This window comes from Ambystoma mexicanum, chromosome 1p (genome assembly GCF_040938575.1).
Source record: "Ambystoma mexicanum isolate Mex_15411 chromosome 1p, UKY_AmexF1_1, whole genome shotgun sequence".
NCBI lineage: Eukaryota > Metazoa > Chordata > Amphibia > Caudata > Ambystomatidae > Ambystoma > Ambystoma mexicanum.
This window is the reverse complement of record NC_090921.1, coordinates 142,502,918-142,530,845: the sequence shown is the minus strand read 5'-3', so window position 1 is coordinate 142,530,845 and position 27,928 is coordinate 142,502,918. Positions and strand designations below refer to the sequence as shown.

General features: G+C 46.5%; 1 protein-coding gene across 1 annotated transcript in view; it reads right to left on the bottom strand.

Moving 5' to 3' along the window:
• ZMYND15 (zinc finger MYND-type containing 15) overlaps positions 1 to 27,928 on the bottom strand; it is a 349,574-nt gene that overhangs the window by 57,111 nt on the left and 264,535 nt on the right. Inside the window, exon 12 of the mRNA XM_069612228.1 lies at positions 5,676 to 5,734. Coding sequence (XP_069468329.1) covers positions 5,676 to 5,734 — 59 coding nt within the window. The remainder of the gene's footprint in view (positions 1 to 5,675; positions 5,735 to 27,928) is intronic.

Here is a 27,928-nt window from a genome sequence, read left to right as displayed (position 1 = left end):
CAGATGGATTATTTCCCAATTAGACCCCAGTATGGTAGTTTGAATATCCACCAATGAAATATCTTTGGAAGATATTTCTAGACCAGTGACTTGATGTAATAGTTCCAGAACATTTTTCCTATTTAAGAAAGGGCTTTGGGAAGTAGCATATATATCAAGAATTGTTATCTTTTTTTGTTTTAACATCAGTGAGTTGAAATATATCCTACAAATTACCAGCTTTCTATGTATTCAATGTATTTATGTAACTCTTGTGTGGGAGTGAGGGGCCAGTAGACCCCCGTCCCTCCTTTCTTTAGTACAAACTTGGACCATGTGCCTCCAATGGTGGGGAGTGCCCCCGTTGCCCTTATGCAATATCAGGATCGGTTGGCACTTGCGTAGATGGGGCTGTTGCGCAGGACACAGGGCATCCATTTTTGTACCCCCTTGACTCCATCTTGGTAACTAGGCCTCACTGCGATAATACGAAAAGGCTTCTCTCCCCTTTGCAGCGCCGCGCACACAGCACACATGGCCCCCATCTTTTCTCTCGCCATGTCTGCAAAACTCTGCAGCCCCATTCTCACACTGAAGCCGGAGGTAATTGCAACAAATAACAAATGTAACATCTCACTCTTCCTCTGAGGTCACTGCCCTGCGTGTGCACTGACTTGAGCCAATCGATGTAGCTCATCCATCTCCACAAATCTGTCCATGCCCCCTTGCCCTCGCCATTTGAAAATTACTGCCAGTGTAACACTGTGTCCCTGCAAGGTATTCTCTTGATGTACCAGATAGGCGACCTCGCCATGATGCCCACCAAGCAGGCCCCAGCTAACATTAGGCCCCTGTCACAGTATATTGTCTCCCACTACTAACAAATGCCAATGTGCCTTAGATTCTAGATCATCCAATTACATCTCGTCTGAATCATCTGCTCTTCTTGCCGCAATCCCGCCGAAGTATAAACTCTTCAACTCCGCATAGATATTCTTTGCTTCGCTCCTAACACCAGGACTCCAGGCCCAAACTAACGCCAAGTGGTTACAGTGCGCTGGGAGCTGATCCAACTCGCCAACGACACTGAAGAAGGGTTCAACGTGATGAAAGTGGAGGTCCGTGCCTCGCGCCTAATGACAATGTAGAACCGGTACGTCTTAGATCTCCTCACGGCGATGGACGCAGTGTTTGCGGAAAAATCGGGAGCGCATGCTGCACATTCGTGCCATCTGAAGATGCAGATAATGGAACACTTTCCCATGTCATATCAGCAGTACACAGCCTGGGAGAAAGGATGTCAAAAGAAGGGGGAGTAGAACCAACCACCTGGTTTGACATGTTCAGCTGGATACCGTCCTGGCTCAACACAATAATGAAAATTGTCGTTCCTATCATCGTCCTTATAATGCTATTTTTCTGTGTGTTCCAATTAGGTATCCGATGTTGTGCAAAATCTATGCCTAATTCAGCTATGATGATGGTAACGATGGGCCGACAGGCAACGGTAACAACCATGTTAGATGCCCAGATGCAAACTGAGGAACCAAACCCACTAAAATATTGCATGACAGCAGTATACTGCCAAAATGGGGACAGGGTTGACAATCTATATCATACCACCATAAAAGAACCCAGGGAGCTGCAATGGTACAATGAAGTGTGGGTTGATCTGGATGGGGAAGGAGGGATATATATATATATATATATATATATATATATATATATATATATATATATATATATGACATGTACCCCAGATGAATGTGCAAGGAGAGGGCACAGCCTGAAGAGCGTATGTAGGGCATGGATGCCCATAAAAGGTACACCAGCCTGAGATGAAGCAATAGCTGAAGCTGAGTATTATCGAAGAGAGAACAAAAGAACTGATAGTTTGTTACTTTAGATGTAACAAAAGGGGGGAATGTGTGGGAGTGAGGGGGCAGTAGGCCCCCCCTTCCCTCCTTTCCTTAGTACAAGCTTGGACCACATGCCTCCAATGGTGGGGAGTGCCCCCGTTTCCCTTATGCAATGTCAGCATTGGTTGGCAATTGCGTAGATGGTGCCGTTGCGCAGGACACAGGGCATCCATGTTTGTACCCCCTTGACTCCATCTTTGTAACTAGGCCTCACTGCGATAATACGAAAAGGCTTCTCTCCCCTTTGCAGCACCGCGCACACAGCACACATGGCCCCCACCTTTTCTCTCGCCATGTCTGGAAAACTCTGCAGCCCCATTCTCGCGCTGAAGCCGGAGGTAATTGCAAAAAATAACAAATGTAACATCTCACTCTTCTTCTGAGATCACTGCCCTGAGTGTGAACTGGCTTGAGCCAAGCGCTGTAGCTCATCCATCTCCACAAATATGTCCATGCCCCCTTGCCCTCGCTATTGGAAAATTACTGCCAGTGTAACCCTGTGTCCCTGCAAGGTATTCTCTTGATGTACCAGATATGCAACCTCGCCATGATGCCCACCAAGCAGGCCCCAGCTAACATTAGGCCCCTGTCACAGTATATTGTCTCCCACTACTAACAAAAGCCAATGTGCCTTAGATTCTTTACAAGTCCCGACCCTCGCTTCAATCATTGTTATCATGATGGTCAAAACCCTTTAACCTGATGCTCTATATAAGCCACTTTTATTAACGATGTAAATACATGTAAGAGGTTTATAGGTTTACAATGATTTGTTCAAATAAATTGCAAATGATCATTATTTAGTGCATGCTTCACAAAGATGTATTATGTTAGCTTCGTTAGTGGCCACCCTGCTTCACAGCAACCTGACCTTCACCCTTCCTGGACACTAACAACGGGATCACGTGAAGTCCACCCTCCCGGCAAAGGAGAAACCAATCCGGATGGAACAGTGATGACACCGCCATATAGTACTATAATGACTGTCCAATCCTGTACCAACTCAATACCCTATGCTAATTGCGTCATCTATGACGAGTTTTTCCTTTTTAATGTGATGTAATTGTGATATTTGTCAGAGTGCTCTCGGGCAGCAGAGTTCTTTGGATGCCAATTACATAAACTATTTTTTGAACTCTCGCAACCTATCCTCTTAGCCTTAGTCCCCGTCTGGGGTGTGTCTCATTTATTTTTATTGCACATAGTAAGACGGGGAGGGCACCTACACTCTCTATAGGGGCCCAGTAATTAGAACCATCATTAGTTACCCTCAAAGGAATATCAAGTGTGCTTCTGTTCCTCTGGGTTGTTGGGGAGTTACCTTATTGTTGCTCCCCCCATTACTTCCTTTATTATTTAACCAAGTGTCTAATTACCCTGTCTGCCATCTTTCTTCTGTTTTTTTCCTAATAGATTTAGACCTTTTCTTCTGACTGTCTTCTTCTATTAAGGAAAATCAATCCGTAGTTTCAACACACAGTAATCTATCCGAGGATCGTTCTGCTAATGATAAAGCCCCCTGTGTTTTCAATTTTGTTTTCTTTTTGTTTTGGATATTTACCCGTTTCCTTGTACATCATTTACTGGGGTCTCTAAAAGAGTGCTGGTTATTAAGTATTTTAGCAATAGGTGGATCAAACCCTCACGTGGCAATGATATGCCCTCATTAAGAATTGTAAGAATTGAGTCGTCAACGTTCAACATGGAGACCAGTGTATCATCTACTACTGTTTGAGTATCTGCACATGTAATACCCCTACCTTCAGTTACATCTCCCTCATTACTCTTAATAATAGAAAATAGGATGGCATCCACTAATTTCGTTACTCATTCTTTTAAAACCTGTTGGTCCTTAAAAATGGAGTTACATAATGTAAACAGGGCTTTCAATATTCTTATGTGCTCTCGGTCAGGTTGATCTTTATCAGAAGAATCCGATAACAAAGCTATATCTTCATTAATTGGAGAAGATGCATAGACATTTGCTGCTATTTTATTTAAATCAGGAGATCTTTCCAGATTCGTCAGTGGAAATTCACTAGTGTTTTCTTTTATGACTCTCCAATCAGTCTATGCAGACTTTAGATGCATTTTTTTAAATTAAGGTTCAGCACTGAGTAATTATCAATAAGTTCAAGATCAGATCGTTCATTTATATCCTCCTCATTACTGCATTGATGCACTTCAACCACTGCATGTTGAAATGACTTCTGATTTAATGGTTTAAAGTATGCTGTTATTTAATCTTTTGCCTTATTTATGCCACCATGTTTTTCCCATAGAGCCTCTATGACCCCCAATGTAGCACTCTCAGGCAATATTATGTTGCTCTTTCTTTTCCTTTTAGAAATGATTTTGTTGTTCTCTCCCATCCCTCCTGTGTGTTTACATGCCATTTTAGCTCTACTTCGACGCTGGTATCTTTTTGTAATTGGAGGCGTTATGAGAATTACACTATGTTATGAAATTTGATTATTATCAGATCAGATTGTATATATCCAGCACGCCAAGAATCTCAAAACTATGATACCAGCAACACTGAGCACCCTCCAACCACCACCAAGCCACCAAACAGCCACACAGCACTCGTTGGTGCACTCCTTGGTGCGCGCAACCCAATGTTTTTAAACACTTTTGGCGGGTAGGAGGCTTGAACAATAATAAAGGGGAAAACTGCTTCAAATCGTTCCCAATACAGCATAGCTGTATAGAAGTCAGGAAAAGATAATTGTGGGAAAAAATTAATTTTGTTTCTTTCAATAAATTGTGTCAAGCACTCAACTGAATGAAACCAATGAAATCCAGCACCTACGAAATAGCACAGTGAGATGTGATACTAGCTTGTCGTCAGCGTGGGTTCGAAACCACAGCAATGGACAATAAAAAAAATTGCTTTTAAGGATTGCCCCCCTTTCAAGAGCAACTTGAAAGAAGCGCAAGTTACCACATTGTTCTTATAAAAGTGTAAACAAGATGCGCTGGGTAGTGTTTTAGCCTGTTGCTAAGGGACAGAAGGCCAAGGCTGTTGGAGCATTTGCTACATTGAGTTTCTCTCTGGTGCCTGATGGCGCTAATGCAGCGAAGGTCTCAGCTGAGAGCATTTACCATACTTCCCAAGGCTGCATATGGGCCTAATTCTAGTGCTCTGGAGTTGTTGTAACTAAGCAATGCTTGCCTTTGTGAGGCCAGCATAAATGGCATCAACCTTGCATTTACTTTGGCTCCCACGTTGCATCTCTGTGTTGGAGCGGAAGCAGAGGTTTGATTTTGCAGGACAGCAGACATGGACACAGACATCATCGGACTACTCTAGAAATAAGTGTGGAAATCTGAACCCAAGTCTGTGCCTATTGGAGCACACATGGATGTTATACAATCTTCCCATGAGTATGGAGGAGAAGCGATTGGACGTAGAAGTAATTGCAAGTTACTGAACCAAGTGGCTGTTGCACCCCCTTTACTTCTAATTGCTCCAAGGAATCTTTGCACATCTTGCACTCTCTATTTATGTTAGGATATGACCAGAAAATAGATGTGATCATTAAAATCAGCAAGCATGTAAGGAGGTGAGCCTAGAACCAAGTAGGCCTGTGCTTATACTAGAGCTTAAGTCTTTATTCTGTGCTGATCAAAACATTTCTCTGGTTCTCTGACCTGTTCAATAAGTCTGCTCAAATGGGGAGTAAGGATTAGGGTTACAAAGGTTACTGTGTGATTAAAAGTCTGTATATCCTCTGGAATAGTATCATACACTGCACACTCTTCACGTACTGTTACCTGGAGTCTTGGCAAGGAGCTCAACCAGGTATCCTTCAGTCCAAAGCCAGAGTTGAAACCTGTAGCATTAAGAAGGAAAAGTGTTGAAAGAGGGTCTGTGGCCATACACTAAAGAGCATTAACACAACCTGTCTTAGGTTCAAATATGCAGCTGCCTATTTGTGGAGAATTGGGATACATCTTTAATTTAAGCCACTTTACATTCCGCATTAGCCAAAACGTAGTCCTTCCTCTAGCCACAACTTGCGCCATTCTCCTCATAGTCCACCATTTACTTACAACAAGGGTCTCCAACCTTTGTGTTTCCAGATGTTTTGGACTACATCTGCCATCAGTCCAAGGCAGCATAGACAATGGTCAGGGATCATGGGATCCATAGTCCAAAACATATGTAAAGCTACATGTTACAGACCTTGAATTATAAATATCTTCCCTCCCCCTCCATCAGGCTTCAGTGTCCTCGTCTCATTAAAAAATGCACATCCTACCAGCAACAGTTTGGCCTATGTACACAACTGTCCTGGCTTCTCCAACCACATGAACTCCTCCAGACTCTTCTACTGAGAGCACCTGCTACTCTCTGCATCTGCCCATCCATGTATGAGGCCTAGCTGGGAAGCAACAGAGCGGCTTTCATGGGGCACGCACACAGTGAGTTACAAGTAAAGGTGCTGCGGTAGCAAGGAAGCTAGGATGAACTGAAGGGTGCAGGGGGTGGATGAGCTCCAGGGGGGAAGAATTAGGGTAGAGTGGAGTCATCATCAATTGATGGGATGCTCTCTTATGAGCAGAGTCTTCAGGTCCTTCCTGAAGTGTGGGATGGAGGGGCACTCTTACCTGCTTATCTTCTGTGGGAACTTGTTCCAGGGACAGTGTGCACAGCAGGAAGCAGCCTGATTCCTGTTTTCCCCCCCTGAAGTTCCTTGTTTCCAGCCTGGTAATGTTGGAGCTTCTGGTGATGTGTCAAGTTATTTGGCCAGTTAGGGTGGTGTTTTGGTTGTAACTGTTTTGTAGCGGTTGGAGGTTGTCTTAAACATGATGCAAGCTTGAATATTGAGCTATCCATCCATCCATCCATCCATCCATCCATCCAACCACCAAGCCTCTATCCATCCATTCATCTATTCTCCTATCCACTCATCCACCTATCTATCTACACGTCCCTCTGTCTTTCCATCCTTGCATTCACTCAAACTTCCAGGGGACTAAGAACCTTGTTTTGCTTCATCCTCCCATCATATCGTCCACCCATTTAAGGCCTGCTAGGTTTTCTGAAGGCTGTGCTTCCTCTAAAGTTTAGTAAAGTTTACTCTATCTGTGTATCAAGCCCCATAAAGGTTTTTGTTATAGGGAGTTAAAAAGACCAGGTTTGGCTGCCTTCTTTTCTTATTTCATATTAAAGACTACTGAGTGTCAACTGTTAAATTTGTGACAGGAATACCTAGGAATATTCTGTCCATCTCTGCTCCTTCAAATAAATGTTTGATTCTATCCGTCCATACAGTCACTCAAAGCATGCATCCATAAATATGTGTCGGGCTCCTTGTTCCCCCAAAGCACTCATCTGAGACCGTAACAATTTGAAACACCCCCCCTCCATTCACCTCAAATCCTCTTCTCCACCTTCCAGTATTTAACATCACTTACTCCAATCACTCCAAGCCAACATCTCTGCCTCCCAGTCTCCAAACTGTGAAATTCCATCTTCTTCAAACATCCATATCTAACTCCAATTATGTACCCTCTGACATTCTTTCAGCTAAAACATTTGTTATGGTTCAAGCAGCGCATTCAAGCATGCTAATAATAGACGTAATGTGACAAGACTCAATAAGTCAAGGAGACAATCAGGTAACAGTCTATCTTCTTTTAATATCAGGCGCAAACAGGTGCTCGGGCGGAAACTCTGTCCACAGAAAAACAAGGGGGCTGCAGCCCACAAACATAACAGCAGAAAGGATACATTAATCCTTTCCAATAATAATAGAAACAGGACATTACATCTCCCTGTTACTTAACACAAAACTTGGGGAGTCAATTAGTTAATTTCTTCTATCCACTGTGAGGGTTTACACACCACTCTTCGCGAGGGGTTGCGTATGGGTGCACCTTCATTTATGGTGTAGTCACTGGCGCTGTCATCAGCGTCCTTGTCCTCTTCTCTGTATTCAGAGTCGAAATCAGAGGAGTCTTTCTCCCTAGTAGGGTCGCTGTTTTCCGGGCCTCTCTCGCCTTCAAAAGTTCGAAAGAATGATGAGTTCGTTGTGATGGTGCATTATGAACTAGCTCGGGTTATTGTGGACCCTTGTATGTGTGTCACAGTCATTGCTTCAGGTTTGAATGCAGGGACGTCTTTGGCACCTTGGGTCTGTTTTACCAGTACCTGGTCTCCTATCTGGATGTGACTAGGTTTTGCTTTTCTCCTTTGATCGGCATATTCCTTCATTCTAGTTTTGCTCTCCTTGTCCCTTGTTCTTGCAGTGTCACCATATGTGGTGGGAAAAGAGTTATTTGGATTATGTGGCAGTGTGGTTCTTACTACTCGTCCAAACATGAGTGCCAAAGGACATGCTCCTGTCGAGCTGTGTAGGGTATTTCTGTAGTCCCTCAGCAGAGTGCCTATTGCCTGCATGAATGATCCTTTGGTGATTGAGCAGACTTGGAGGGCGCGTTTCAGGTTTCCCATACATCTCTTCACTGTTCCATTGGCCTGTGGATGTTGAAAACTAAGCTGTTCGGCGAACACGGCGAAATCATGTCCGCTGATGTTGTCTGTTGTTGTCTGACTTTACTATGGACGGAATCCTGTAGTCTGCAAAATGAGGTGCACCTCCGGGAATCTGGACATTTCGTCAGTGATCACTAGCACGTACTTGCCGTTGGCCACCGAGCCAAACATGCCAATGACAACTTCGTACCATAGCTCCAGCGGCATCGATGACATCTTAAGTGGCTCCGGAAAGGTGCGTGGAGCGACTGCCTTACATGCAATGCACTTGCCTAGTAGCTGCTCTACTTTTTCATCCATTTGGGGAAACCACACTTTGGTTCTGAGTTGTCGTTTCGTCGAGACAATTCCCCTATGTCCCGAGTGTGCTAGTGTGAGCACTTGTTCTTGCAAGCTTGCGGGATGACAAGTCTGTTTTCTTTCAGCAAAGGCCCGACATGGACATTGGCCCTCATTACGACCCTGGCGGTAAGTGAAAAACTATGCCGGTAAAGGATTACCGGCATCGCTTACCAGTACGGCCGATTATGACCTGAGATAGCGCTATTAGTGGCACTGTAATCAACGGTGCTGCTAAAAGCGCCAAGGGCGCGGGCACGCAGCACCCATGCCGTAAATATCGCCATGGCGCTAAGTGGGGAACATTACAAGTCATGCGGACATGCAAATAATGCCTTTGTGGAGGCCGTAAAGTAGCTTACCACCATGGTGCTAATACCGCCATCGCGAACCAACCGTAAATGGCCATGTTTAGTGTTCCCAGCTGCCACAGGTGCTCTCAATCAGCACAGGTGGAGGAAATACAGACTGGGCAAGCACAAAAGGAGCACACCCCACCCCACCCCTTCCCACACCCAATCACACTTCACAATGAATGCAATACTACTAGCAATGCTGGGGCTGGAGGATCTGATTGCAGTGGAAGTGCTACAACAACAACTACAAGAAGAACAACAACAGGCAGCACAGAGGAGACGCAGGAGGAGAAGGAGGGCAAGGCAGGGCCAGCATGCCCCTCCAGCACAGCCAATGCCACCACGCAGGCAGCCCCCAATCCCACGCATCAGAGCCAGTCCATTCAACCTAACTGCTGAGCAGATCCACACCCTGTACCGCCTGGACCGGGACACCATCACCACCATTGTGGACATGATACATGACGACTTTGTCAGCCTCATTGAAACACGCACCGCCATCCCACCCCTACTGAAGGTAGTGTCTGTCCTCCACTTCCTGGCCACAGGCACCTACCAACACACAGTGGGGCAACTGCATGGCATTTCACAACCATTATTCTCACGTACGTTGAACCAAGTGCTTGATGCCCTCCTCAAGCACACAGACGAACACATTTCCTTACCACGGACTGCCCAGGAGATCTCAAACACCAAAGTGGGTTTCTATTCACTGGCCGGCATACCTGGTTGCATTGGCGCCATCGACTGCATCCATGTGAAATTGGTGGTCCCACATGCCAGGGAGGTAGCGTATCGCAACCGTAAGATATACCACTCAATCACGTGCAAATGGTATGTGACTCAAACAAGATCATCACACATTGTTGTGCTTGATACCCCGGATCAACCCATGATTCAATGGTCTTGTGGAACTCCACGATTCCACGCTACATGGAGCGACATGCAGGGCAGAGATCCTGGCTTCTCTGTGAGTCGCATGTTAGGCTCATGGAAATGTGATGTGGGTAGGTGATTGAGGTATAGATGCATACTTCACCTGGCTGAGATGGGGAGGCGGGGAGATGCATACTTCACTTGGCTGAGATGGGTGTCGGGGGGAGAGATGCATACTTCACCTGGCTGAGATGGGGGGGAGAGATGCATACATAACCTAGCTGCGAGTGCCAGAGGGACTGGAGCAAGCTCATACCCCAAAAGCAGCCCAGACTGGACCTGACACCTGACCACATAATGCAAGATGTAAGCAGCCCTACCATGCGAATGAAGCAGTGTCCCAACCATCCCACAGACATTTCTATGTGCACTGTACGAAATCAGACCTCATTCCCCTCAACAAAATGCAGCTACAAGCAACGACTATAGCCAAAACACAGCACAAAACACCATGAACTGAAAGGCCAGTCCCCCATTACTGCGTGCAAAGGAGTCACATGAGGATCAAATACATCAATACACCACCACACTGACACAGAGGCCCAACGAAATTGCATGACACCATTTGTTGTGCGTAGTGAGTGCATCATGAGGCTGACATCAACGTTGCCAGGATGAAAGCATACAAATAACTGGACATCTGCAAGATCACAGAAACAACGGTCGTGAACTGACACAGTGCATGTGCACTCACAAGCCACTGGACCCCCCAGCGCACACTAATCGATGTAATGCAAAACAGTCCATTAGAGGAATACACACATAGCAGTCAAATCGTGTGACTCCATTCATGCATGGAAATGGGGCTGAGATGAAGAAATAAATGCATGCCATGGTGTCCCTTAATGAGGTCAAATATGATGAGTTGAATTACACATACATTGTTGCCCACATGCAGGTGATGCAGGCTATCGGTGGCTCCTTACCCCAGTCCGGAACCCACAGAACAGGCACGAGGAGGACTATAATTGTGCCCATACACGAACCCGTGTGGTGATTGAGCAGACATTTGGCCTCTTGAAGACACAGTTTCGCTGCCTCAGCAGGTCTGTTGGGGCACTCCTGTACCGCCATGAGAAGGTGGCAAAGATCGTCATGGCATGTGTCATGCTACACAATATTTGCATCAGACGGAATGTGCCCCTGCCCCCTGACGCAGAACAGCAACCACCTGACGAAGAGGATGAGGAGAGTGGGGATGGGGCAGCACCTCAGGGAGGAAGTGATGCACAGGAGGGACGTGACATGCGTCGGACTCTGATCAATCAAATCTTCTAGCACACATGGATGGGGGTGTCACATGGAGATGGCACTTGGGGCACTGGGTGTGTCAGGGACATGGACACTGTAGACTGTTAACCAATAAAGCACACGTACGCAATAAGCAATGTCCACACATGTGATTTCTGCATAACTAAAGTGTATTGAAAAGGTAAATCTAAGTGAACACACCCACCACCCCACACACCCACTCCCCCTTTCCCCCTCTACTCTCCAACACACCCACTCCCCCTTCCCCCTCTACTCCCCAACACACCCACTCCCCCTCCCCCTCTACTCCCCAAAACATGTGTGGATGACTGCGCACAAGTGCATCATGTGGCACCAGTTCACAAGACTGCGCCTATTGGCATCCCCCGCTCCCAGCACCCGGTGCACCCCTGTCGGAACACCGCAGGTTCCTGCCCAATCTGCGCATGGGGCTGGTTCTGGTTGAACTGGCAACCGAGGAAGAACTGGGTTGCTCACTTGGACGCATGTCCCGCATTGTTTGTACTAGCTCAGAAAGTACGTGCCGCACCACGGCCAGTTCAGCACAAATGTCCTTAGAACTGGACTCGATAGTAGACCTAAGAGTAGCAGCACAATCACGCATTTCCTCCCTAGTGCTGGTGCATTCTGTGACATGCTGTGTCAACAGGGCTGTAAGTTGCTGTTGGCGCGTAATGATTTCCTGCATTGCCTCTTGGGTGTTGTGGCCTGTGGCTGATGGTTGTGGCATGTCCATTATACGGTTGCCCTCCTGCACATGTGCGGTTGGGCTGGGAGTAACCGGCAAAGAGTTTCCAGGAGATAGCCCCTGTATGATGTTGTCATGCTGGCTGCACGGGGACAGGTCAGTGGGGGGACTCACAACATGATCAACATCCCCTTCCTCGTTGTCGGAGATAGCTGCAGTGGCAGCAGTTTCACCAATGGTACTGCTTTCTGCGGATCCAGTGCCTTCGGCAGACAACACTGGACAGATGGTGGATGTCGGTGGCGCCGAAGTGGTGGACTTGGTAGCCATTGTTGCCGTGGCCTGTGCTGTGGGACATTTCCTGATGTTGGGGTTTTCTTGTTCCCCCTGAGGTGGAGGGACGTTGTTGTGTCTCTTCGGCCCTGGCCCTCTTGGCAGTGGTTGCACCTGTGGCGCTGTCCGAATGTGAGCCTGTGGTGGACCAAAGGAGGGAGAGGGTTAGTGAAGGGTCTACGGGCATTGAGCAGGCATTGTGATGGCTGCATTCCTTTTGATTGCTGGATGGTTCACATTGGAGGCAGTGACATGCAGGTAGTATCACTCTTAGGTGGTTGATGCATGGAGGCATGTGGGTAGCTACAGAAACGCGGAGCATTATGCATGTGTACAAGGTGGAGGTCAGCACTGCCTGTAGCCAGTCTTGTGCTAATGTGTCCGGTGGACCCTGGTATGCATCATTGCACTTCCCAATCATCTGGACATCATTGTGGTGAGATTGGCATAGTTAGACTTGAGGCACCTACCTGCATCGCCTGATCTCGGTGCTCCTCTCTTCATGTCCCCAACTCCCTCAATGCTCTCCGTGCCTACGGTGGCGGCACATATCTCCTTCTACGGCTGTAGTTTTAAGCGTGACTCAGCACCTCCAGTCGCCATGCCGAGATTCCGATTTGCCGCCAATATGCTTCTGACGCGGAGACGTAGATCGTCCCACCGCTTGAGTCATTGTTTGGTAGTGCGGGGTGTTGTGCCAACGGCACTGACCCTCTGGGCGACCATGGCCCATATTGCCTTTTTTCTCTGCAGCGCCGGTCTGGTCATCTCCGTGGAGAACACAACATCAGCATGCTCTTGGAGTGTTTCAGCTAACATTGTTAGCACCTCCCTTGAAAAGTGCTCCTGGCGCAGCCGATCTCCGCTCTTTTTCAAAACTTTAGGCATCGTGATGTCAAAGGGGTGGTGTAGGAGGTTTGTAGAAGTTGTGGGGGTCAGGTGTCTACTGGTAACAGAGGATGGCAATGGATTGTGTTTTTAAAGATGGCCATGCTCTTTCCCGTTCCTGTGCGGTGACGCTACTTCCGGATCCACTTATTTACGGTCACCGCTAATAGCGATTCCCGCTTATTGCGGTTACCCATATTAGCGGTGACCGCTAATGTCGATGGCTAGGGTGGCGGAGGTGCTATTTTCACGGCATACGATGACGATAAGTGAGATCTTACGCCCTTTAGCGGCATGGCGGTGATTCCATTACCGGCATGGCGCAATGCTCGGTACATTTTATGTATGAGACTCATCTAAATGGCTGACCGGAAGGTGAGTATGCTTCCCCTTGGTATCTCCTTTTACGATGTATATTTACATTTTCAGGCTTTTGTCCTTGTATTGACATGTGGCTGTGAACATGCTGTGGAATTTGAGGGGTTTGTTTGTGCCATATGAGTATATTTGGGTGTCTGCTTTGCTTAATTCTTTTTTTCTGGCTAGGGCCTTGTATTTGTCCTCATTGATCACGTTTACTGTGGCTATGGTATCAATTAGAAATTCACGGCTTTGTCCGTTTATCTGTAGCAATAATGTCGGGCTATATTCTGCAGCAATGCTGTTTCCAATGGCATGGACATATCCTCTCTTGCGGTCTCCGCTGGATGATGAGGAGTGCGAGTCACGTCGACGTCGTGGGGATTCTTCCAAGTATCAGATTTTCTGCTGCATGGGCCGTCTCTGCGAGTCATGCCTACTCCTGTAGCGACTAGAGTGATCTCTTTTTTCTTCACGCCATCTGTTTCTGCGTGATGGCTCTTGTGACTCACTGTGGGAGCTGCGCCTACTAGTGGCGGAAGATCATCGCGTGTTGTGTTGCAGGCTTTCCCGCCTTGATGGACGACCATCTTGTCTCCTGGAATCTCTACCAGTTTCCACTGATTGGAAGAATGTAATGTTTTTGCACGCATATTGGAAATGGTTCTCACCTTCACATTTGTCACAATGATGACCTATAGCTGGGCACGGACCAACATATGGAAAGTCTTAGTTACTTACCTGTACTGTATTTCTCCAGCATTGGTATCTTTCATAGATTCTATGCTTGAATATTCCCCGTCGTCAGACTGGGAATCCTCGGGGATAAAAATAATTATTAAAATGTTTTAATATACATCCCTTCTCCCCTATAGAATGCTCCATTGTGGCCTATGAGCCATTCTATTGTGTAGTCCCTCCACCTCACTTTGGTCCTTTATGGCCCCAACCAATGAGGTGACAGGGTTTAAGCTCCGCCCCAGTCAGCCATCTTCAGATTTTGAACTGTAGAAACTACAGTATGATGGGTTCTGAGTGTAGGAGCAGCCTCTCAGGGGAGGCGGGTGGGCGCATTTGAATCTATGAAAGATACCAATGCTGGAGAAATACAGTTACAGGTAAGTAACTAAGACTTCTCCAGCATTGGATCTTTCATAAATTCAGATGCTTGAATAGAATACCAAGCAGTTAAAGCATGCCACCATCACATCCATATATACATATATAAGCATAGATGCAGAAAAGTTATTTCTAACAAACCTTTATCATGCAGCAACACAACGGTTACCTACTCAGGGAAAGGAGGGAAAGGAGGCTGGTCCTACCTTATGCAAAGAGGTGTCAGAACACTGCCTGTCCAACTGCTGATTCCCTGTTGGCATCTTCTGCTAGGCAGTAGTGTTTGGCGAACGTGTGCAGAGTGCTCCAGGTAGAGGCTCTGCAGATGTCCTTCAAGGGTACCCCTGTATGAAAAGCTACCAATACCACTCTCCCTCTGGTGGAGTGTGCTGAAAGCGGTCTGGAGAGGGGGTCACCCTTCAATTGATGACAATTAGGGATGCATAACGAGACCCATCTTGCCAGACTTTGTTTGGAGATATGTTGCCCTTTTGTGCGACCAGTGACGGCAATAAACAGCCTGTTAGATAAGCGGAACTCCTTAGTTCTCTGCAAGTAGAATTTCAAAACCCTAGTCACATATAGGAAGTGTAAAGCTCTTTCCACCTCCGAAGTATAGTTCCGGAAGAAAGATGGTAGCACAATGTGCTCTGTGAGTGTCATTTCCGATAAGACCTTGGGCAGAAACTTTGGGTGTGTCCTCAAAATGTCTGCTAAGACATTGCCCACTCCCAGGAGATGTTCCGCCCTGATCTGGACTTTGTGGTGCAAGGCCCATGACCATAGAACTTGAGTTCCCTGTGATAGGTTCTCTGATTTCGTGCCCCCTTGCTTGTTTGTGTAGTGCATGGAGGTTGTATTGTCTTTCTGGATGGTTAAGACTTGACCCGCCACTACTGGAAGGAAAGCTTTTAGAGCCCACCGTATCACCCTGAGCTCTAGGACATAGATGTGGAGCTGTGATTCCTAGTCTGACCAAGCCCCTTTTGTCTGGAGGTTCGCTAAGTGTGCTCCCCATCCCAAAAGGGATGCATCTGTCCTTAAGAGAAGAGTAGATGTTGGTGCCTGGAATGGCATCCCTTGGGTCAGATTCCGTGGATTATTCTACCATCGAAGCACCTGGTGCACTGCCGTCGGTATCTGGACTACATCTTCCCATGAACCCATGGCTTGTTTCCATTGGTGCTCCAGGGCCTCCTGGATTGGTCTCATGCAAAGTTTGCAGTTTGGTATGAGAAATATACATGAGGACATCATGCCCAGGAGGGATTTCAAAGAGTGTACCGTGGTCGTCTCTTTTTCTAGGAACAATGATGTCGAGCGGAGGATGGCTGTTGATCTGTCCACCAATGGTCTTACCCTGAGAATGGTGGTGTTGAACTCGGCCCCCAGAAAGAGAACCGTTTTGCTGGGTACTGGGCAGGATTGTCATGAACCGTCGTCTGCCTCCCTTCTGCGTCCGCGTTTGCGTCTGTGTCCCTTCTGGACAACAACCTAACCCTGGAGCCACAAATAAATGCAACAGTGAAGAAATGCTTTTTCCTCCTCCGAACGGCAAGTAGAATTGTATATTTCCTCTCCTTCGCGCACAAAACAGTCACTATCGCCGCCCTAATCATGTCTAAAGTAGACTATGCAAACAGCCTCTACCTCGGAACACCTGAATACCATTTGAAGAAACTGCAACGGATCCAAAAAGGAGCAGCAAGACTACTCCTCAAACTATCCAGAAGAGATCGCATCACTCCAGCCCTAAAAACCCTACTCTGGCTCCCAGTTAAACATCGCATCACCTTCAAAACAATGTGCATAACGCACAGGGCAATCAGCGGACAAGGAGCAGAATTCCTACAAAAGAAAATAACAGTCTACAAACCAACGAGACCCCTCCGATCGAGCAACGAAATCTGCCTGGAACTCAAACCATACCTCAAGAAAAAACTTGGAGGCACCTCCTTCTACCACTTAGCCGCAAAAACCTGGAACAACATCCCAAAGGAAATAAGAAACACTGAAGACCACCTAAAATTCAGGAAATCACTAAAAACCTGGCTGTACAACACCACAGACTAAACCTGGAAAACAAAACTGGTAAAAAGTATAACTAAACTGGAAAGACACAGACATTCCTGACCGGGGAGAGTAAAGCCCACGGCAGCTGGACGGGCAACATCGGATAGACAGGAACACAGGCGGCACGCACAGAGACTGAGTCGACTAACCCTGACAATCCCACCAACACTTTCGCCGGCCCCTTAATTTAAATTACCGCCAGGTACCACATGGTGTGGAATTATCGAGACACTGCAACCTCCCCCACTACCCGAGAGGTTGTCATTGGCAGGCCCACTAGAGTCTAAATGGAGGATAAGGGGAGCTAACAGAGAGCATATTAGAGGCGGGGACTCGAGGAGTATGGAACCTGCATGCCAGTCAGACCCAGATCAGGACAGAGCCGCAACAGGGGAGACTACGCAAGCCGAGCGCTTCAATTCAGGATACAGACGCAAACTAACCAACCCTACTAACAATTTCCCTTTCTGCATACACCTCTCAAACTCCAAACCAAACACAACCAAAACCTACAACACAACAAACCGCACAAACTTCACTACATGGCAACAACAAAACAAAACACACATAGCCTTGCACAACAGTACACAACGACTACCAGCCGCAAACACCCCAGGCCCAGCCAACGGACCCACCGGGCTAAGGCCGCCAACAGCATATCACTGCTCTCTTGCACTTTTCCTGCTTCCTCCCACTAACTCATCCTCCCCTCCTCTTTCAGAGCCGCCAGAGTGCCAAGGGACCACTACGGTGGTGATAGTGCGCGGTACAAATGTCCTTTAACATTAACATTAACATTCTGTACTTCCTGGTCCCTGACCCATAGGGGATTGAATACACTGATCCTTCCAACATGGCTGCTTGAAACGGAATGCTGCTGGCCAGTCTCTACGCTCCACGCTGCACGCTCTACAAAACAGATACGCCACCGCGGCTCTGCGCGTCTCAACGCTACTGCTTGCTGTAGTCGGACGTGTGCTGCCGGAGTTCGCTCGGGGCTCTCTTTTGATTCCTGGTTCCCGGTTCCTTGAATCCCCCGTCCTTCCTCCCATTCCTCTACCTTACCTCTGATCTTCCTGGATTTTCTTCCGCGCTCGAGTCGTTCCGTGCCTCCGAGTGCAAACTTGATTCCTTCCTGCTATCCACCCTGGACTTCTGAACGCTCCTGGAAGTTGGATAGCAAACCTCACGCTGGAATCCGAGGACCAGCGTTCGGGTTTGTAAAAATCCCGGACCGTGAGAAAGAAGACATCACAGAAGGTTGCAAGCAAACAACAAAAGCAGGTGAGAAGGGGAGAGACTTGTGACAGATTGAGACGCGTAAAACATGATACAGATACAGAGATGGAAGCCGGTGTTCAAGACCTCATGCGAGGCATGCAGGAACTAACCACAGAGGTAAAGAACCTTAAGGCTGAGAATGCTGCATTAAAACAGCTAGTTTTGTCACTTGACTCTGCAACTAAAGAAAGCGTGTTATTGGGAGGAGTAGTGGACAAGTATGATGGTTCTTCCAAGACTCTCTGTGCTTTCCTTGATTCATGTTTAGTCCACTTCACCTTCTCCAGCAAAGGTGGGCTTTATGATCTCACATCTCACTGGAAATGCCTTGCCCTGGGCAACCCCCCTAGTCAATTCGGGCGACGCCCTACTGGATGATAATGATGGGTTTGTGGATGCTCTAAAGGCCATGTTTGATCGCCCAGAACAGGTGTACAGTGCCCAAGAAAGACTGCCCAAATTTCAACAAGGATCCCAGGATATGCTCACTTATGTGACCCGTTTTAAACAACTCGTGAAGGAAGCAGATTGGTCTCAAGAAACCAGCTTCACTCTCTTCCGAAGAGGTCTGAATGAAGAAATAAAGGATGAGTTAGCAAGGGTAGCTCGCCCAAGCTCCTTCCAGGCTCTCATGGACCTTTCCTTGCAAATAGACTTCCGAATCCAAGAAAGAAAAGTGGAGAAAAAGAAGTCTAAATCGGCTTTCCAAAAGGCCACCACAGAACACCCGTCTAGATCTGAGCCCACAGTTTTTCCAACTCCGGACCCAGAACCCATGCAACTGGGGGCCTTCTGTGGACCCATTACCCCACAAGAGAGGATGCGACAGATTCACACTGGTCTGTGCATGTATTGCGTCTCCGATAAACACCTCGTGAGAGAATGCCCTATTGGTCCTCCACGGCGTTCGGGAAACGCCAGCTCCCGATCCTAGAAGGGGCACAGTTTCGGGAGAGAGATGTTTGCTCCACATCAATTCCATCCTTGAACTCTCCTGGACAAAATAATCTTGTGGTTCTACTTTCTATCACCTTCCAAGAAAGAATCCTAACCCATCCTGGCATTAGTAGATTGCAGAGCCATGGGCGTATTCCTAGATCATGATTGGGTCACTGCTCACAACATTTCACATGAAATTCGAGGAACAATGCAACCTGTAGAGGCTATTGATGGGAGACCTCTGTCTTCAGGACCTATAACCCTTCAGACTAAAGAGATTCTACTCTCAATGAACCACCATCGAGAGAGGGTCAAATTTGACATTATAAAATCAGCCCATTATCCGATGGTTCTAGGAATGCCCTGGTTACAAAGGCATAACCCCTACATCAATTGGGCAGCAGGCTCCCTGTTCCTTCGATCTGAACACTGTATGTCTCACTGCTTATCCCTAGATTCCTTACCAAAGTCTTCTGAAGACTCGCAGGAGAGTCAGCAAAATCCAGTCACCGTCTCTAACATCATCTGGATTCCCAGGGCCTACCAAGCCTTTTCTGATGTATTTTCGACCGCTATAGTTCAAACTCTTCCTCCTCACAGACCAGACGATTGCACCATCGATACTGAACCTTCAGCAGTGATTCCTTTCGGCAGGATGTTTATTTTATCAAAACCTGAAAAAAGGGCCCTCCGGGAATACCTGGATACTAACCTGGAAAATGGCACCATACGACCAGCTAAATCCCCAGCGGGTGCTTCATTGTTCTTTGTTCCCAAGAAAGACACCAAGGAGCTCATACCATGTCTAGACTACCGTGGCCTTAACCAGTGCACTCTCAAGGACCGCTACCCATTGCCTCTCATCTCGGATATCCTGGAAGCAGTCAGAGGTGCAGTGGTCTTCACAAAACTTAACTTAAGGGGTGCCTACCATCTTATTCGTATAAAGGAAGGTGACGAATGGAAAACAGCCTTTAGCCATTTTGAATACCTGGTTATGCCCTTTGGACTTGCTAATGCCCCAGCGGTATTCCAACGTTTTATGGACCGAGTGTTCTCTGATATGCTGTTCATCTTCGTCATTGTATATCTGGACGATATACTGAGATACTCCAAGGACCATTTAAAACATGAAGAGCACGTGAAGGCAGTCTTACAATGTCTACGTGAACATAAGCTCCTGGCCAAGACTGAGAAGTGCTTTTTCCATGTATCAACTGCTCACTACCTCGGATTCGTTCTCAGCCCAAAGGAAATTGGAATGGACTCCTCGAAGATAGACTCAATTTTGTCCTGACCCGTTCCAACTACTGTGAAACAAATTCAATCCTTCCTGGGGCTTGCTAACTTCTATCAGAAATGTATATCAACCTTTTCAGAGATTGTGCATCCTATCGTTACATTGTTAAAGAAGGACACCCCCTTCCTGTGGACCTCAGACCAAGATACAGCGTTCCAACGGTTGAAGTCGGAGTTCAAACAAGCCCCCATCCTAGCTCAACCTGACATTGATCGACCCTTTCTTGTTGAAACTGATGCTTCCAACTATGCCATTGGGGCAGTCCTAAAGCAAGAGTTGGATGACAAGTTAGAACACCCCATTGCCTAACTCTCTCGCACCTTGACTCCCAGTGAAACCCATGACTCCGTTTTGGAAAAGGAATTACTAGCCATCCGTCAAGCCTTCTCTGACTGGCGTCATCTCCTCCTGGGAGCTAAACACCCAGTACAAGTTCGCACGGACCATCAGAATCTTCAAGTCCTACAATCTCTAGAATGTAGAAACAGTCATCAAGCACGTTGGGCCTCCTTTTTTGCTCAATATCAGTTTCAAATCCATCATGTCCCTGGAACACATAACATTATAGCCGATGCCCTATCCAGACGTCCTGATTATGAAACCCTTGAAGATCGGACCTTCCCAAAGATGTTTCCCCACACAATATTTGTTGCCCAAGCACTCCCCCTCCTGGAGAATTTTTGAATTCAAACTCAATCCTCTGAAACCTGGAAGGAGTTTAAGAGAAACAATAGATGGAATCTCAAAACACAGGACGGGTATCTATTAAAGGACAATTGGTTGGTCATTCCCACTCCTGGACTGAGACAAAAGATCACAAGCCTATGCCATGATACCTTTCACTCAGGACATCGTGGCATTACCAACACCCTCCATCTAATACAAAGACAGTTTAGGTGGCCGAAGATGAAGGATGCTATCAGGATCCATATCCAGACATGTGCAGTCTGCAATCAGAGCAAACATGATAATAAGAAACCGACAGGCCTCCTGCGCCAACCAGCAATACCAGCAAGACCCTGAGAAATCATCGCCACAGATTTTATTGTGGAACTACCAACCTCCAGGGGCTACACAACTATCATGGTTACTATTGATTTGTTTACTCATATGGCTCATTTTACACCTTTATACAAACTGCCATCCTCATCTGACCTTGCCGGAATCTTCCTACAGCACATATTCCGGCTTCATGGGCTACCCTCCAAGATCATTTTTGACCGAGGACCCCAGTACATATCTCAGTTCTGGAAGCAATTATGTCGTATACTGGGAATCCAACGTGCCTTGTCTTCAGGTTATCACCCACAGACCAATGGAGTCACTGAACGTGTAAACCAAACTCTGGAATAATACCTTTGTTGCTTCGCTACCAAGGTCCAAGATGATTGGTCACTCTTAATACCTGAGGCCAAATTTGCTTATAACAATTCAGATCATTCAGCTATCAATACCAGTCCCTTCTTCTCTAGTCAAGGATTTCATCCTTCAGTTCTACCCTCCATTCTCCCACACCCTACCCCAGTTCCTGCGGTAGATTCCTGGATTGAAACCCTTATTACCACACACAAAGAAGCAAAGGAACACTTAGAAAAGGCCCGAAGAGATGTTAAACATTATGCTGACTCCGAAAGAAGACCTGGACCTTCCTACTCAGTAGGCGACAAAGTATGGTTATCCTCGAAGCTCCTTCTTCGACATCTGCACTCAAATAAATTGGCTCCCAGGTATTACAGACCCTTTTCTATACAAGAAATAATCAATCCAGTGGCCTTTCGACTCTGACTACCAGAATCCTGGAAAAGGATCCATCCAGTCTTCCCACACCTCATTGTTAAAACCATATCTTGAGTCATCTCGAACAGCTCTAAAATCTACCCCAGTGATGGTAAATGACCAACTCGAATACGAGGATTTCAGAATCTGTGACTCTAGGTACCGACGTGGTCAACTACAATATTTGTTCGAATGGAAGGGATACTCTCCCAGTGAGCGCACCTGGGAACCCATGTCAAACATTAATGCCCCAAGGCTGGTTCGAAGATTCCATCTTATCCATTCGGCAAGCCCGGAGGAGCTGGGTTTCAGAGGAGGCATACTGTCATGAACCATCGTCTGCGTCCCTTCTGGACTTCCTGGTCCCTGACCCATAGGGGATTGAATACAGTGATCCTTCCAACATGGCCGCTTGAAACGGAATGCTCCTGGCCAGTCTCTACGCTCCACGCTGCACGCTCTACAAAACAGACACGCCCCCACGGCTCTGCGCATCTCAACGCTACTGCTTGCTGTAGTCGGACATGTGCTGCCGGAGTTCGCTGGGGGCTCTCTTTTGATTCCTGGTTCCTTGAATCCCCCGTCCTTCCTCCCATTCCTCTACCTAACCTATGATCTTCCTGGATTTTCTTCCGCGCTCGGGTCCCGGCGTTCCGTGCCTCCAAGTGCACACTTCATTCCTTCCTGGTATCCACCCTGGACTTCTGAACGCTCCCGGAAGTTGGATAGCGAACCTCACGCTGGAATCCGAGGACCAGCGTTCGGGTTTGTACAAATCCCGGACCGTGAGAAAGAAGACATCACAGACGGTCGCAAGCAAACAACAAAAGCAGGTGAGAAGGGGAGAGACTTGTGACAAGGATTTTATGTTGTTTATCGAAAACCTAACCCTTTTAGTAGTTTTATGATTTCGATACTGCCAATTGAGCTTGACTGTAGGAGCTTGCCCTTATCAACCAGTTGTCCAAATATGGAAAGACCTCTGTTCCCAACCTTCTGAGGTTTGCTGCTATGGGTGCCAGACATTTGGTAAATACCCTTGGTGCCAATTTCAGCCCGAACGGGAGTTAACCTGAATTGGAAATGTAGGTCTCCTATAGAGAACCTGAGTAACTGTCTGTGGGCAGGATGAATTGGAATGTGGAAATATACGTCTTCTAAGTCCAGAGTGGCTAGAAAGTCATTTCTGTTCAGCCACGGTAAGACGCCTTGCAGGGATATCATTTTGGATTTGATGCATTTGATGTATTTGTTGAGTGCCCTTAAGTCAAATATGGGCCTCCATTGACCGTTTTTCTTTTTGATTAGAAGGCAGTGGGAATAGAAACCTTTTCCTTTCTGGGAATAAGAAACTGGGTCTATAGCTGCTTTGTGCAGTCATAATTTTACTTCTGGCATGATGTTCCGCAGCATGTGAACTTTGCGAGGGGTAGGGGCAAAGAATGGAGGGTGGTCTAGGAATTCTATGGTGTGACCCCTGCGAACCACCTGTAATACCCATTTGTCCGATGTTATCGAATTCCAGCGTTGAAAAAATTGGCTTACCCTTCGCCCAAGAGGTGTTCGACATAGAGGGGGAAGAATCAAATGATCAATTTTGTTTGTTCTGGGTTTTACCTTGGGAAGAGCTGCGCCTTCCTGTCTGGGAATACCTGTTGGCGAATTGATATCTGTTGCCTTGGAATGTGTTACCTTGTGACTTTTGACCATAGGAGGAATGTGAATATCCTCTTTTGACATTGAACCTCGAAAGGGCCAAAAAGATCTGCAGTCTTTATATTTATCCTTTAGGGAACTAATGGCTCAGGCTGTGTCCATTTTAATTCCTTTTAAGTGATCATCAACTTTTTTGCCAAATAATTGTTGCCTGTCGAAAGGCGTGTCCAAAATGTGGGCCTGCATAGGAGGGTTGTTTTCCTAAGGAATGGGGAAAGGTTGCTCACCAAGAATTTCCGTGTCTAAGAACTCCTCCTGAAGAATGACGTCCAGGAGTTCTGTCATCTCTTTTAACGGGGACAGTTGTGCTCCAACTCGTTCAGGTGTATCTGAAATTGGAGACGTTGCTCCCAAAGACTTGTGGAGACTGCTGACATTGGATGTGACGTCAGCGACTGGTGTTGTGGGTTCTACTTCTTCAGAAGACACCGAATTTTTTGGAGTCGTCGACGGTATTTTCATCAACTGTGATTTTGCAGACGATGGCTTCGTCGACTGCGGATTCGCCGATGGTGGTTTCGTGGACGAAGACTTTGAAGATGGTTGATCCTTTGTGTAGACCAGTTTCTTCCTGCACCTCGTGCAGTCCCTAAACAGGAAGGCTTCTTGGCAGACTGAAGCTCAGCCATGCTGAGGAGAACTTTCACTCGACGAAAAAGTGCCAAGAAAAACATTTTCCAGAGCCCAAAGGCTCAGAATAGAAAGCCACCTAAGGATGGGAAACCAGTAGAATATATTACGAAAATATAAACTACACACAAAAAGTGAAACAAATTTGAAAGCTCAGAGAGCTGGAGGATTCCTTCTGTCTGATATACTGCAGTGAAAAATCTGAAGATGGCTGACTGGGGTGGAGCTTAAACCCTGTCTCCTCATTGGTTGGGGCCATAAAGGACCAAAGTGAGGTGGAGGGACTACACAATAGAATGGCTCATAGGCCACAATGAAATATTTACATGCATTGTCTAGGGGAGAAGGGATGTATATTAAACATGTTTAATAATTATTTTTATCCCTGACGACGGGGAATATTCAAGCATCTGATCTATGAAAGATCCAATGCTGGAGAACTTGTATCCACATCTGTAGCACTTTTTTTGCTCTAGGATGTCTCCCAGCGTGCAAATGGGGCACACTGTTGCTGATGATGCGGATTGGGTTATCTTGATGTTGCTGAGTGACTGTTTGGAGGGATAGCGCAGAATCAGCTCTCGCTAGTTTTAAGGTTTCATCCAGACTTCTACTTTTCTGGAGCAATTTCTTGTGGAATTCAGGAGACTAATAGCTTGATATTGCCTGCGATTTGAGTGCTTGTTCCGTCGATAGTGGTCAAAATCACATTATTCTGCTTGTCTTTTCAATCTCATCACAAAATTATCCATGTTCGCCTTTTTCTTGGGTGGTAGTATAGAAATTATGTCTCTCATGACCTATGTTTCGTAGCAGTGCAAAATAATTATTCAGTGAGTCAATTAACCTTGAAATGGGTTGTTTTCTGACATCTCAAATACAATGTCTCTTACTACTGGTGTGCGTGGAGCTGGAGTGAGGGTTTTGCATGCTGCTGTCTGCCTCATTCCCTGACATGATGGCAGGGCCTCAGTAGTTTGTGAGCTCTCACTTTGGGCTTTGGAATTCAAGTGTCTCTGAGGATTTTCTTGTGCAAATTTCCTGTGTAATGCACTGTGAGTGGCTAGTTGCAGCATGTGTAGCTTGCCTGGGCTCTTGCTGCTTGATAATATGGAGTTAATGTCCTGCGAATTGGGTGCTGGTCGCCTGGGGCACTGTGGACCATGACGCTATTTTGTGCCTTGATGGACAGCGTTTTGCGGGCCTCAGCACGTGCCATACACGTCTGTTGCGCATTTATACGTTGCAACATTTCCTCCGTGGCGGAGAAGATTCACTTTCTTCCGCTCGGCCATCTCACCACCTTTGATGTGGGGCACTGCGGCAGGTCTGGAGCAAGACATGGGTGTGCTTGTTTCGCACACAGCATTTCAGGACAGCTGGACGATCTGTTCCGATCTGGTTGCCGTTGTCGAACGACTCCATTCGCTCGAAGATTTACCTCCTTGTCACCACTGTTATGTTTCAAGCAGCGCATTCAAGCATGCTAATAATAGACGTAATGTGAGAAGACTCAATAAGTCAAGGAGACAATCAGGTATTGGTCAATCTTCTTTTAATATCAAGCGCGCACTGGTGCTCGGACGGAAACTCTGCCCACAGCAAAACATGTAGGTTGCAGCCCACAAACATAACAGCAGAAAGGAGACATGACTCCTTTCCAATAATAATAGAAAAGGACATTACAACATTCTCACCTGCCTTACAATGTGAGTTCAACATTCTTTATTTTTAAAACAACAAATACGAACATAATACAGTAACAACCAATTAAATATACAATGAATCGATTAAAATCGGAGCATACCAAATGACTGGTTATCCATTTACCTCTAAATAATGAAACCAAAGAAAAGAATAGAAGTAGAGAAGGAAGGAAAGAGAAGAAAAGAGAAAAGAAAAGGAAAAGGGAGACAGTCTTGAAACATAGAACCAAAATATAGCATTGTAAATGTTATTAGTAGCAATCATGGAAATATCACACAACAACTGCACAAAAGAACAATTAAACATTCAGCAATAGCAGTGGTCAAAGCCAGAGACATTCTAGTCCAAAATGAAATTACTGCTTCATCCATAAACCTCAAGGAAGCTTCTCCATATGTCCCAGAACTTGTCAATTTAACCTGTATTTTTGTAGATGGCTTTCTCATTTGTTGAAAGAGTGAGAATCTCTTGCACCCAGTCATCGATATTGAAGGAATTGATTGACTTCCAGGATCTCAATATCATCTTCTTAGCGACCATGCAAGCATGAACGGAGCAACCAGGTTTTTATGCCAAAGGTGATTTCATCCAACAGAGATGTCGTCCAGAACCAACAAAGAGGCAGTCATGGGGACCGTACAGTTCAAGACCAAGCCTAATCTCTGCCATATACTTTCCCAGAACCACATTGGGCCTCATTACGAGTTTGGCGGCAGCCATGGAGCTATTAGCTCCATGGCTGCTGCCAAACCGGGCTCCTTTACCGGGTTCCCTGAATGGGGAATTACCAGGCCTTTCCGAGCTTCGGAGGGCCCAGTAATTCCTCCCTCAGGGAACTCGGGCCCGGACCTTCCCCATTCCCATATGAGCCCCCAGAGGGCTCAATGGGAATGGGAGAGGGAGCTAACAACGGGCCAATTACGACCGGCCTGTTGTTAGCTCCCTCTTCCCCTCCCTTTTCCCTTCACGCGGAGCCCGTTAACCCATTCTGCCTGACTTGTAATGAGGCCCATTGTCTTTGAACAAAACCAAATCAAGTGACTGAGGGAGTCTCTTGAATTCTTGCACTTCCAGCAGAGCTCACTGTCCAAAAGCTTCCTTCTAAATAACTTTACAGGTGTCCAGTAAGCTCTAAAGAGCAGTTTCGTCTGTGATGCTCGAAGGCCCCAATCCAGACCCATCAGATGAGTGTTTTCACAACATCTCCACCAGCATCTCAGGTCGACATCTTCCCCCATCTCTTCCACCCAAATCGCTGGCAGCCTCGGATCTCCTTTGCGACAGGCTTTTCCGAATGCCCCCCTCAAATAGACCTGTAATGTATTTTATACCAGTTAAAAACCATTCTGTCCAAAAGAGAATTCTTCCTTGGTATTTTAGAGCCGGGTTATGCCAGATGGAGGCATCCGGGTGTAAATAGGGATCTGCACCCATACGTTTTGAGCTTTCACACCAGCAATCTTGCAAGAATCCGTTTAGTGGGTTGATCTCTTTCGATTTACTTTTCTTAGTTGTCAGTAAGGCTTTGGGATCCAGCTGGAAAATCGCACCACACTTCCATGATAAGCATTCAGACTGCTCATTGTTTGATTCAATGACTTTGCATTGGTGGCCGGTGGAAAATGTTTGCATGATTCTATTGATCTCTTTAAAAATGTGTCCTGGTATTTTGATTGGAAGCATGGACAAAATATAATTTATCCGTGGTGCCAGATTAATTTTTATACGGTTCATTTTCCCCCACATCGACAACTTCAAAAGTCCCCATCTCTCCAGATCAGATTGGATTTTCGGGAGGATTAATGCAAAATG